This window comes from Gymnoscopelus microlampas (genome assembly GCF_963454915.1).
Source record: "Gymnoscopelus microlampas genome assembly, chromosome: 16".
In the NCBI taxonomy this organism is placed as follows: Eukaryota; Metazoa; Chordata; class Actinopteri; order Myctophiformes; family Myctophidae; genus Gymnoscopelus; species Gymnoscopelus microlampas.
This window is the reverse complement of record NC_139953.1, coordinates 29,951,380-29,964,803: the sequence shown is the minus strand read 5'-3', so window position 1 is coordinate 29,964,803 and position 13,424 is coordinate 29,951,380. Positions and strand designations below refer to the sequence as shown.

The 13,424-nt window shown below is 40.3% G+C and overlaps 1 protein-coding gene across 2 annotated transcripts in view; it reads right to left on the bottom strand.

Moving 5' to 3' along the window:
• dcbld1 (discoidin, CUB and LCCL domain containing 1) overlaps positions 1 to 13,424 on the bottom strand; it is a 38,926-nt gene that overhangs the window by 12,330 nt on the left and 13,172 nt on the right. For both annotated transcript variants that reach the window (XM_084082447.1, XM_084082448.1), the window contains exons 4-7: positions 13,110 to 13,161; positions 12,417 to 12,489; positions 6,802 to 6,935; positions 2,447 to 2,487 (exon numbers count right to left, since the gene is read on the bottom strand). In XM_084082447.1, coding sequence (XP_083938573.1) covers positions 2,447 to 2,487; positions 6,802 to 6,935; positions 12,417 to 12,489; positions 13,110 to 13,161 — 300 coding nt within the window. The remainder of the gene's footprint in view (positions 1 to 2,446; positions 2,488 to 6,801; positions 6,936 to 12,416; positions 12,490 to 13,109; positions 13,162 to 13,424) is intronic.

The following is a 13,424-nucleotide window of genomic DNA, read 5'->3' as shown; positions in this document are numbered from 1 at the left end:
CTGGACAGAATCACATCTAATCCTTTGTAGAACTGCAAACTGTTGAGGGAATATTCTATCTATCATATTTTCATAGATTTTTAGCACACTGGTCCAAAACAGTATATTCCAACAGCATGTCTCAAAATCATGTACTTTCCAATGGCATATTACCCAACTATAAATTCCACAAATCTCTGTGAATGAAGTGTATAAGTATGACTGTCCTTGGTGTATCTCGAGAATGGTCCAACCAATTGTCTTCACATTTGTCATGTGTATTGCCGACACACAAGGGAGTGCAGTTTCGATTGTGAAGAGGGTCGGTTCAGTGGTTCTCCAGAACCACCATGTGCCACGATTACATGCAAAGTCAATGCAAATACACGCGGATCATGCAATGTGACGCGAATGACGCCAACACGCGTAATGGCCTGTAATGAAGTCATCGTAGCACATTCATCCTCCCCAGAGGGTGAGGCCCTCAAGTGCAACTCTCAGGCCAACATATCAACTTTGAGATAACACAACATTATCTCAAAGTCTAACACCCCATCCTCACTGCCAGCGATGCGAGCGAGCGAGAAAAAGTAATTAAAAGATGTGTTTTTCTTTTTTATATTCACATTTCGAAGTTTGTGTACCAGATACACTTAAAGTTCCACACAAGAAATGGATGTGATTGTCAGAGTTGGTAGAAGAAACCAAAACAAAAGACGCATGGGTGCCCGAGGCTATTAGAAGCAGTACTGATGAAATCATGTCTGGCACACAGATAGTAATGTGTCTCAACATCTCCCATCTCTCACCCAACATGGAGGGGAGTGCTTCTGAGACATACTGTTTCCCAAACACTGCTCTTGAGTCGCAAACCCATTTTTATGGGTCGCGAGTAAATATCCCTTTATTTTTCGTTTCCTACATTTCGTTTTTTATTATTATTTCAAAAGATTTAAAAAAGAATTCCCCCCAAAATGTTCAGGAATTAAAAACAAATTCAAATGTTTTGAATGTGCTTTTAGATGTGCTATTTTCACTAGTTTAGTCCCGGGGAGAGTCCCAGGTCTCAAGCCAAAACGTTTGGGAACCATTGCTGTAGTGTGTGTACATGTGTATGTCATAAAAACACAGTATCTATGTGTGTGCACGCATGTAAAGCAGTGTGTACATCTCAACAGGCCAGTGTATGGTTAGGGTTTAGGATTAGGGTTACAATTGGGCTTAGGTTAGGTAAGGTAAGGGTTCAGGTTAGGCATGTAGTATAAACTAAAGTTTATAGATCTGATTATGGTTAGAATATAGGGATTAATGCAGCCAAATGGAAGGTCCTCACAAAAAAAGTGTGTGTGTGTGTGTGTGTGTGTGTGTGTACACAAGCACAGTACAATCCAGATTGTAATTTTTTGTGTGTGTGTGTGTACGCGTCTGTGTGCGAGTGTGAGCACACTCATTTGTCTATTTGCCAGAGCTAGTCTCTACAGGTAATGCGCTAAAGGGCCTCTTACACTCAAATGACCATATGAAAACAAAACAGGAGATAAAGACGTTCCCATGATGCTAGAAATAGATAATAGTGCCACACCTTCCATTTTCCCAAAACTTCACTAAACCCATTCAAACCGGGAAAGCGTCTGTCATTTTAGATTTTAGCTATAGCACATTCGTTCTCAAAGCACATTTGGCTATTCTAAAATAGCAGATATAGAAGCTCATAGAGTGCCACCTCGTGCCGCACTATGAGCTTGCAGATCTGCTATATTTTGAAAAATCTGGAAAATGTGCGCACATTTTTGAATATATATATTTTTTAAAGCGAACATTTTTTAACTCAAATCTTTGCTTCTGGGGGTTCTTGGGACAAAATATTTTGAGTTGGGTGGGTCGGCGGCCAAATACATATAATTTTGGGGGTCCTTGACATGAAAATGTTTGAGCACCACTGATATAGCAACATACGTTGTCACCACTGATATAGCAACATACGTTTTTCAGAAAACCGTTAGGATTTAGAAGACATTTGTAGAATCGGCCTCAGGTCTTAATGGGTTAATTTACACTGCAAGTACTTCCCTTTCCACACCTGTCTGTAACATTACCTGACAACCACACTAGGCTTGTTTAATAAGTGCTTTTTCTAAGATGACAGCTAATCTGGGTAAGTATACACTCACTCAAGTTTAGAGATCTTGCTCAACCCATTTTTTTTTGTTCGACCGTTATTACATGCCTTGTATTGCTACATTTTTGTAAACACATGACTTTATTTTATCTTGATGGAGACATTTTGTTATATAATGTGTCTGAAAGTTCCCATGACGTGTGAATCACATGTGAAAATAAAAAATACATTTATTTTGTATTAAAAACAATTGGCCTATAGATGAGATTATTCGGGGGCGACAAATATCATCGCTGGAACATAGCACATCATTCACACAGTGTCCAAGGAAGACAAATCCATTCTTACCGTTGGAGATGAACGTGAAGAGGCTGTCTGACAAAGAGCCGCTGAAAGAGGAAGGAGACAAATAGGTGAGAGGCATGTTATCCATCAAGGCTAGAGCACTGACTGAAACAATCGCCATGGCAATGATAAATGGAAGTGTGGCCACTGCACAGTGAACACCCGTCGTAGTCACAAAGGAAGAAGCATCCCCCCTTTTCTCTTTCTCTATGTCCTTTCTTTTTCAACACGCCTCTTACTCTCCCTTCTGGGAATAAATCAATCAAACCCATTTTTTTAACCACTTATACCCTATATACTACATCAAATAGCTAAAATAGGCGATCTACAAGCTCACAAGTTGTGACGTGTTGTGAGCTTGTAGATCTTCTATTCTTTGCCTTGGTTGTTAAGAAGAACGTCCAATACACTGAGACAGGGTTTCAGAACCAGTAGGCTGGCATGTGGCAAGTGAGTATGAATCATAAACTCCTTGCAAAAAGATGCCACGTTTGTCCCTTCAGGATAAGGCCCGTGCAATAGGGCAAGTGGAAGCTGATGTTCCTTTACGCAGAGTGGCAGCATTATTTGGTATCAGCCCTGGTACCATAACCCATTTCCAAGTTCAGTGAGACTGGTGAAGTCACAGACAGACCATCCCAGAGAGACAACACCCTAAGAAGACCAGTTCTTCACCCTTTCTTCACTGAGGAACCATAGGCTTTCTTCCAGAGATTTACAGGCAAGATTTGCACAACGGTACCACAGACAGTCAAAGTTGCAGGACCCATGTTCAGGTGCGAGTCACACCCCTGTGACTGGCCAGGTGTGTGCTAGCAGGTCGCTAAAAACAAGAGCGAAGTTAAGTTTCCAAACTTATACAAACAAGGTTATACAAATTATCTTGTGGGTGAACTATGAATGTTGGTCGGTGAACATTCGGCGTCACAAACGTGCCCATTTATATAAACCACTTTAAACAAGATTTGAAGTGCATAAGTTCTTCTTTTGTATTTAGACAGAAATGGTGAAAGGGAGATACCAGAGAAAGGCTCTAGAAGCATTCAATGCTGAGCCCACCATGGGTACATGTTGGTGCATAGGTAGAGAGGTCTTCCACACTCTGCCGTCATCGGCCAGAGGAAAACTGTGTTATTTGTAGTTAAAAATGAGGGGACCAAGTATATACCCCTGGGGGACCACGGTCAACTAAGTATATAGGATTTAAACGGTTAATTAAAACAGCACCACAAGGTTGAATAGTAACTTTTACATCATCAAACCCGCAACTACCCTTTTGCATTTCCTTAAAGCCTTTCCTGGATTTGATGCCGTTGAACTCTTCCAACAGCCAATCCAATGTGGAGATTTTATTTTTGATGTGATGATTACAGAGGCAGGAGGATCTAAAAGCCTTTATGAGGTGAAATCTTTTTTTGTAAAAGTTTTGTAAAACTCATTTGAACCACAAAGACGCACGCCTAATCCTGAAGACACACATCCTGGGTTTCTTTCAAATCAGATAATGACAGGTGTTGTCAAGTCATTCCCTCTCACTCCCTTTTTCCCCTCACTCTTCACTGTACCAGCTGACACCTTATCAAGTAACGCTTAGGAATATTCTCTCTTCCAGATGGAGATGGATGAGACCAATCAGAACCCATAGCTTCTCAATGAGGAAGTCAGCGGTCCAACTTGTCCAAACAGAACGAGCCTCCACCCACTCCGAGTGTTCCTCGAATTCTATACATACCAGGCAAAACATTCAACCATAAAGAACATTATATAACGTAATCTATGGTGTTATGTTGTCCTTGTTTGTTTTTTTTGGGGGGGGGGGGTTGTTGTATTTATATTATATATGGTTGCTGTCGGGCAGTAACCTTGTGTCTTATTATTACAAGGTAAATTAATGCCCTACTTCGTCATACAACAGTGTGACACAAAAGTAGCAAGAATAGCAGATCTACAAGCTCAAAACAGGTCACGGTGCGATGCGTTTTGAGCATGTAGATCTGCTATTTTTGCTACTTTTGAATTTGAATCCTAAAAAGTAACATTTTGGGACAAATAAGGTTCCCACTTGACAGCAACAATTTGATCTATACTGACCCTGGTGAGCCAGTTAAAATTCCAACTATTTCTATTTCATTCTACTCTCAACCCCTAGCATCCCTATTCTGGGCATGTCAAAATAGATGAGGGTTTGGCAACAATAGGCAAACATGGTTGGTTAAAGTGAATATTTCACTCCTGATTTTAAGACTGGTATGACAGTTGTCTGCATACCAGTGTTCCTGCTAGACTGAGGGAAAGGCAGCCAGACAGGGAAAAGCAGCCAGCAGAAAAGAAAATCTCAAAGACAAGCCCAACTTGTCCCGACACAACAGGCTCCAACGTTGCCAGCATTTCACACATACCGTCTGGGTGGTTACAGTTAAAACATCGTGTTCTGACACAGCCTTCAGCACAGGGCAACATGGAGATAGAGGTGAGTCTAATGTAACGCTGGACAGACACACAAGACAATGACACAGCAGCAAAGTTTTTACAAATTACAATTTGAATGTAGTATGTCATTTGTGATTCATCATCTTGGGGCTGGATCTCTTTGGAAATTTGAGAGACAATCTCTTTGTATTGTAATTGTATGATTCCTCGGCAACTTTGTAAATGAGGGCCTGCCCCTCAGTTGTACATTTTAAATAAAGGTTATGATGATGATGATTGTTAGATATTATAATATACCCAGGTTTGGATACATCATACATTTTCAGACAATATTTTTGACAGTTAAATGTATTACTGGGCACAGACAGATGTTTTGCTGTGTAAATTAAAAGTGACACGTGGTTAGTCTTGAAAATATCATCCTTTTGTTAGATGATGGCAGCAGCTGTAAAACGTATAATTTATGGAGGAAAAAAAACCTCTCTAGACACAGCTCCCACATGTGAAATGCATTTATAAGAGAGGAAGTCTCGCGTTGATGCGATTATCTTAATGCTGTATCGCTAAATGCAGCAGCACTGACAGCTCTGAGATTAATAACGCCAAGTTCATTGAGGTTAATGCAATGAAACAATGAAGAGGCATTCTCCTTGCATAGACAACAGCAGCTGACATGAACTCACTTATAGAGGGCCAGATTAATGAGGGTAACTGATTAATGGCTGATTAATGAGCAACATCTTTGTGCCCAGGGGGTTACCAGTGGAGACCAGACACTCCCATGTGACAGTGCAAGTGAGCATGACAGTAATTGGTTGGTGGTCTTTGGGTTCTTGTGGAATAAACCTTTTCCCCTTCAGGCGGCACCAAAAGAAATGAAATGGAAAGGATTGAAATCAAGGTTATGTGGGGAACGACATATCATGATGACTCCAGACTTTTTTTTCCAAAAACCACAGTCACAACTGTACAAGTCAGAGTGATTTGTCATATGACCTTCCATGACATCTAAGGCCATGGTTTGATATCCATCACTTATTAGCTTACATTTGCATATATAAATACTAATAAGCTTAAAAAAGACCTCCCCCATTGAACTGCAGAGACAGTTTGAGTGATGCTCTTTGAGGTTTGAAACCAATTACGTCTCTGGTACGTTGACATGCAACTGCCTTCATTACACAAGTGACCACCTGCACATGTGCATTGTGCACAGTATCACATACTGTACAGTACAGAGTCAATAAAAAAGGAAGAGCTACAGCCATTGATTCCTTTGCCAACCTAATGGCTGTCTTAGTTATAAATCGTGGTAATTACAGCAAAGGGCCAGACAGGCCTGTGGTGGAATGTTCACCCTAGTTAGCATTGCTGTGTTGTAAACCCAGCAGGACTTTGGGGACAGACGTGGTCAGAGGGTCAGTTGACCATGACCCTGAGACGCATAACAAAACCAACAGGGCATGATAGATGATGTCTGCAATTCAACCCAAGGCCCATGTATGAAATTCATTGCTTGTATATAAAGGTCCTATTGTTCTCATTGAAGAGCCTTCCCCTTTTCCCTTCTTTAAGCTCACAAAAGGATTGGATCTTGTGCTCCAAAATGAAAAATCCAGTATAAAAGTAAATCAAATATTCTTATTTTAAATGCACACGTGGCAATGTCAGTGAAAGATTTGTCCCAGCTCAATGTCTTTGTTGCTTACCCTTTCATCTTGATCCTGCCTATGGGTCCACCAGAATATCATTTATTTGGGTTATTTATTCGATTATAATGTCAAACTAGTGACCGTATATATTTTTATTCTAGGTTATACTTAATTTGAATTTTCCTGTGTGAGTTACATGTCTAACTTTTGTCAATTTATAAAAGACATATCATGGTGCAAGCTTTGTGATGAGTGTGTTGACTTGGCGGTACTCACTCTTTGGACTGGACACCGTTGGCTTTGGTGGCGGGGTAGTGGCTCTGGCCTTTGTGTGTCTCCACAGACACCCATCCGCCTGTCTCGTCCTGAATCACCCCAGCATGGACCGCTGCCTTGCACAGCACAGAGGTCTGCAAGACAGACAGAGAGATAGAGACGAAGGTGAGGACAGATGGAGGTAGAGGCCATTTTAATGTGCAAACAGAAAAGACAAAAGTGTCTTGGGTGGAACAGACGGATAGGAATATACACAAGGCGAACACTCACGACAGGTGCTAAACATCCACAACCCCATTTGAGCTTATTTGAAGTATTCAAATTTGACTCTGAATAGGGTACACTTTTGCGTGGAAAAAGCCACACTGCGATCTCATTCATCCAGGCCAACAATGACTATAATTACAATGTCAAGAAAGAATGCCAGACATTCTGTCTTGCTGGTGTGCTGTGAAGGAAGGCAGTGCTTAGTTGGGGAACATGGGATCTTTGCACTAACTATCTCCCGGAAAATGAGTCTAGGCCCACCCTGTAGGCCAAATAAAGAGCCTTCAGTGTCTGCAGCAGGTAGGGGAGGGAATACTTTGGGACGGGTATTAAAAAGCCAAGAGGTCTTTTATGCCATATGCCCTTACCTGTTTTAAGCCTTGACCTGGAATTTTACCAACGCTCCTCCAACAGATATTGCACTTTTAGCATGTTCTTGTGTGAGCCTACAACACAAATGCTGTGGTGGTTGATTGTGTATTTATTGTGTCTTGTCTGGTGTATACTGAACTAGGATCAATGATTTCCACATGTGGACAATCAAGTTTGAGAAACATTTTATTGACCCAACTGCTATTGTTTTAGCATTCTTTGTTTGAGGAGACATTTTCTGTATGCCTTGCATGTCTTCTTCACACATCTGCAGATTGCTGGTGAGACATGATGACCCTATTTGGGCGTGTCGTTATAGTCATAAATGTTTACACATTTTCCAAAATAGTTGCTATTCGTTGTACAACTGTATATAGGGCTTAAATGGTTAACTATCGCAAGCTTGTTTCATTATAGGACCGGAAGTGAAGTGAAGTGACTGGCACAGGTTATTTTCATTTCACCTACTGTAGGACAGAGAAATCTCAGTGTGTGAACTGGGGAATGCTTTTTTGAGTATTTTTGTACAGTGTATAGAGACAGGAAACACAGAAATAGAGTACAGGAGGGACATGCAGCAAATGTTCCAGCCGGCTGGGTATCAAGCAAGGGACTCGCTGTCAGGTATTACAGCCCATGTGGTATGCGCCATAACCATGTGGCTATCGGGGTCGCCCCCAGGGGATGCATTTTAATGGTAGGTGGAATCTGGTGAAATTACTCTTAGGGAAGGATTAGGTTTAATGTGTGATGCACGGTCTAGACCTCAATATTTCACAGGTCACGAAATAATTATCCACCACATAAAATTCGATTGCAAGCAGGGGGAGAAAATGAGTGAGGAAGGGGGTTGATAAGGACAGAGAGAGGTTCAAGAGAGGAAAAATTACAGTAGCTTAGTGTTCAACCAATTCTAACTTAATTTCTGATGCAAAAAATAACTGTAAATAATTGCATAATATTTTTTAAATAAACACTCAGGGTCTTGCTGTGCTAGCTAGATCAGAACAAACATCCACATGAAGCAGGCAGGACAGTTATGAATATGATGCCGAGGAGGTGAAGAGTCTGAAGACATGGAGGAGGTTTCTAGGAAGTGAAAACCAGTGCACTAGACCTAGTGGTTCCAAAACCTTTTTAGCTCGATACCCAAAAGAGAAATTTGATATCTTCCACCAAAAATAGTGAAAATAGACGATCTACACTACACGCTCTAGATCAGCTATTTTCACTTCTTCTTTACGTTTTTTACACTTACGTAATTTCTTAGATTTGCTTGTAAATGTATGAAATTCATTAGAATTTCTTTGACTTTTTTTTTTATTGCAGGAAACAAAAAAGGGGGCTATTTACTTGCGACCCATAAAAATGGATCCGTGACCCAAAATAGGGTCCCGACTCATTGTTTGGGAAACAGTGCACTAGACTCATTAACGGAAGCCACAGACAGAGGCCCCCGCGGCCCCAGGCCTCAGACCAGCCTAATAAAAGAGTTATCATTGCTAACAGTTGGGCTTACATTTTCATGCAATGTCTGTAAACGGCCCCCCTGTGCCTTATCTAGGGCAGCAGCTGTACCCGGGTCAGATTTAACATGCTGACCTCCCGTTTTATCTGGACCGACAGCTGGCTTGGGGTCAAATTTAACTGTCTCATTAACTTGATCATTTATCCACTGACTGGCAGACATGAATATACAGAAGTTTAATGACTGGTTGTCTGGTTGGTAGACCAGTGCCTTTTACACCGGAATGCTTGAGTGTGTGATTCCATATTTCCTGATCATGGCAAACGCCATTGGCTGGACCTACACTATTATATCGATATGGGATATAGACGAGATATCTGGGATTTTGGATATCATAATATCGTGAAGTCTTTTCCTGGTTTTAATCACTTAAGAATGATTTTATTTTCAAAACATTTTATTTTTGTGAACATCCGTTATGGGCATTTCACTACAAGCTCACAATGCGACACAATATCGAGGTATTTACCCAAAGATATTGTGACATTTGATTTTGTCCATTATCGCCCAGCCTAGGACTAAGTCAAATTTATATTGAGTAATGTGAAATGAGAAATTATTAATAAGTAATGTTAAGGGCTTCAATATGACAAGAATGCTATTTTAGCATGTAGCTTTACTCACCAATTCAGACAGAACAGCCGTCTAAACTGTGACAGCGTTTCAATTCACAATTGTCACACTTACTACTTGTACTGATACATTTGTATACTGTAATGATTCAATCATTATGTACTAGTTACTTTAAACAATGGTTTTATTCCACAATACCCATTTCCTGATTACTTCTACACATAGTATACTACTACTATCTATTTGCCAACAGTTATCTACAGTTGCAATATGTATTCTTGTTTCACTGATTGCATTGTCCGCACTGCATGTGTTTGTACTGCACCAGGAATACCAGTAAAGTGTTTTTGTATTTGCTCTGTAAAGTGGGTTGAAATGAGTTGAACGTTAAGTCTAACTGCAAACACCATATGCTATTGATTGAGTGCAGTGGGCTGATTAACACCTTCTGTTGGTCTAGCAGTAATCTGGGTCAGTCCCTAAAGCCTGGACCAGCTAGACAGTACAATAGCCCTTCATCAAAGCCTGGACTGCTAGCTGGTGTATAATGGCCAACATGCCTGGACAATGACCGACCCAGCTAGCCAAAGTCCATATGTATAATATCTAAAGCCTATGGGCAACAGCCAAGCTAGTGGCTAATCAATAGCCAAGCTGGAAGATCAATATAGGCCAAGATCACAGCTCTATAGCCATATGTGGCTACTGGCTACATCCAATGGACTCTCTCTCTGGGGCTATTGACAAAAAAATCATGAATATACTTTGCAATAATACCAGAGGGGCTTTTATGTGACTCATACACATTGCATTCTCATATCCTTTGTTGTGTTACCAAAGAGCGTTCTCAGCCTGGTATCAATAACTTCAATACAGTAGAGCATCCATCACATCCCAAGTGTCAACAAATCAGTGAAGAGTGTGTGTCCTAACCAAAATATGACTTGCTTTGATAGAACAAAAATGATCTGTGGTCTACCCACTTTCCTATCCACAAGACCTCAATGTTTTCTATACCAGAACACATTTATCCTTTTGGTGGGCAACCTTTTGGGGCACAAGATCACTTCGCGGTTTTCCAAAGCTGGCGTGATAATCCAGTGAAAGCCACCATTGCTTTTACGTCTTATTATAAACAGCTAATTAGAATAATACAAGCATAGTTATGTTAATAATTCAACCACTTTCAACCTGGCATTGATCCCTATTTTAGGCATGTCATTACATGCATGCAGCTTACAGAAAATAGCAGATCGACAAGCTCTCAACGCATTGCAATGTGACACGTTTTGAGCTTGTAGATCTGCCATTTTGGCTATTTGTTTATTGATCAAGAATAGTATATAGGGCTCAAGTGGTTAATAATGAAACGGATAATGATTCAATAATTGTTACAAAAAACTAAAAGGTAAGATACATTCTGATCATCTGGGGAGAAAATGTGTATGCTCATCAAACAATAATTAATAATCAATAATAATAATCAAAAAATCAAAAAGAGGTAGTTATAACAACAATAAATAAACTTTATATATAAAGCGCTTTTCAAAACATGGTTACAAAGTGCTTTACAGTGGCAATCAAAAGTGGCAATCTGGTGGCTGCCTGCATGCACGCACACAACAATGTCTTCAAGTGTGCCATGATGTAATCTAGTAAAATGTGAGATATGTAGTAAATTGCCTTATTACATAAATGGATTACTTAGCTCAGCCACTTCCACGTACCAAAATGTGCAGCCTTATCCTAGATTACTTAACAGGAAAGTATCCGATGTGGAAAAATGCCACTTTTATCACCCTAAGGCTGTAGTAAAGTGACCAGTCCCTTCAAAGCATAACACCATATCCTTTGACAGGGTGACAGCAAGACAGAAAGCATGCTTTAGATCACATTCCCAAACCAGTGGGTTGGGACCCAAGAGAGGGTCTAAAGCAGTGTTAAATATACTGCAGGGTCACGAGTAAATATACAGGGTCTTTTTTTTACCTTTCCTACAAATTATTTTCCACCAAAAACAAAAGAAATCTCCCAAAGGAAAAAAAGAACAACTTTAAGAAATTACGTTTTTTGTTTTTTTTTACACTTTTGTGAAAATAGCACATCTACAAGCACGCAACTTGTGAGCTTGTGGATCAAATATACTCACTACTATTGAAATAGGGATTAAGTGGTTAATTCATAATGTATTTTTGTAAATTTGGGTCCAGGGGAGACACCAAATGTATCTTTTAGGTCACAAGCTGAAAGGTTTGGGAACCCCAGGTCTAGAAATGACTCCTGACTTCATGGCTCCCAGTGCAAAGTACCAGTGTTGAATGCAAGAGTGCACAGTGTTAAACAGTGACCACTATTGTTAAAACGTCATACTTTGAGATTCAAATTTTGACCTTTGTTTAATTAAAACTAACTTACAATGGAAGATTGTGTGGCTGTTAAATCAAGTTGATTTTTTTCCCAGTATTTTTCCTCAACAACTGATGAAAATGATGGACCTGATGACAATATTGATAAACATTAAGCTATGTCTAATGTAAAACTCTAAGCTTTTCTACATCACTGTATACACATGGTGCAATTTGCGGGGCAGGGTGGAGAGGGAATCCAAGCTTCTGCTTTTGAAATCCCCCCTCTGGTCATTCATTTTTATGGTGGGGATATGTTTTATCTCTTTTTGCTAAATGTCGTACGAAGAAGTATATAGGGCTTAGGTGGAACCCTGTTTTGTTTCAGAATATGAATTCATTGCTCCAGACTATTTCATGACCTAATAACGTGCTCCCATTGTACATTGTACTGCATTGTCTGTTATGTTGTGCTACAGTGGATTGGTAATAAAAGGTTGAATTAAGATTAAGTGAAATTGCAAACTTACATGACGGTATCCCTGAGAAATGTCCCCGGACACGTCCCCTGCCACTCCACGGCATCCTGCTGGACAGTACTTCCTGTTGTTGGAGACAACAATAGTAGAGCAGAGAGGAGCTGAGAGGGAAGCCCCATCCTGTCATGACTATCATGACATAGTACAGCTGCTAAATGGTAAACCACTTAAGCCTGTGTACTTTGTTGTGCAATGGTAAGCAAAATCTCAGATCTACAATGCATAGTGAGCTTTCAATATTTTGGGGAAATGTTGTAAAAGTTTTTTAAAAATTGTAATTTTAAGACATTTTCATGTTTTGTTCTACATAAATTACACCCAGTCATATCGTGAACTTTGAAGCCGCTGCATTTAAAAAAATGTTTTATTGTAAGTTGATTTGTGGAGATTATCTTGTTGAATAACATGAAAATCAAGAGCCTTTGTATGATACACAGATAATTTTTCTTAATGTATCCAACACTCCTCAACTCCATTGAAAATCCACATTAGGAATCCATGACGGAGGTAACTTCCGGGGATGGCCTACAAATAAAAACACATGATCCTGTAGCACTTTAGCCTGGGCAATGTCCATGTATTTCACTTGGCAGTGCAGACACAGGGTTTTGAGCCCATCTCCCCTGATTTTGAGGAAGGTTGATCAACTGTTGCGTGTGTCGAGAACTTCAACAAGTATCTCACCTATACTTTGGTGCTGAGAAGTGGGCCCCTTTGTCCAGACATGTGAGGAGATCTGTGGGAAGAAGAGACAATAGGGGTTAAAAATAGTCTGGCTGCCATACGTGACAGACAGAAATGACCACATCACAACAACAGGACACCAGCCACAACAACAGGATAACTACCCTGCTTCCTTCACTCCCTCTGATACACACACACACACACACACACACACACACACACACACACACACACACACACACACAATGTGTGCAAAGGACCACTGCTCTAGTTTCAACTGATGAATACAAGAGTGAACAGGGTGAACAGTGACCA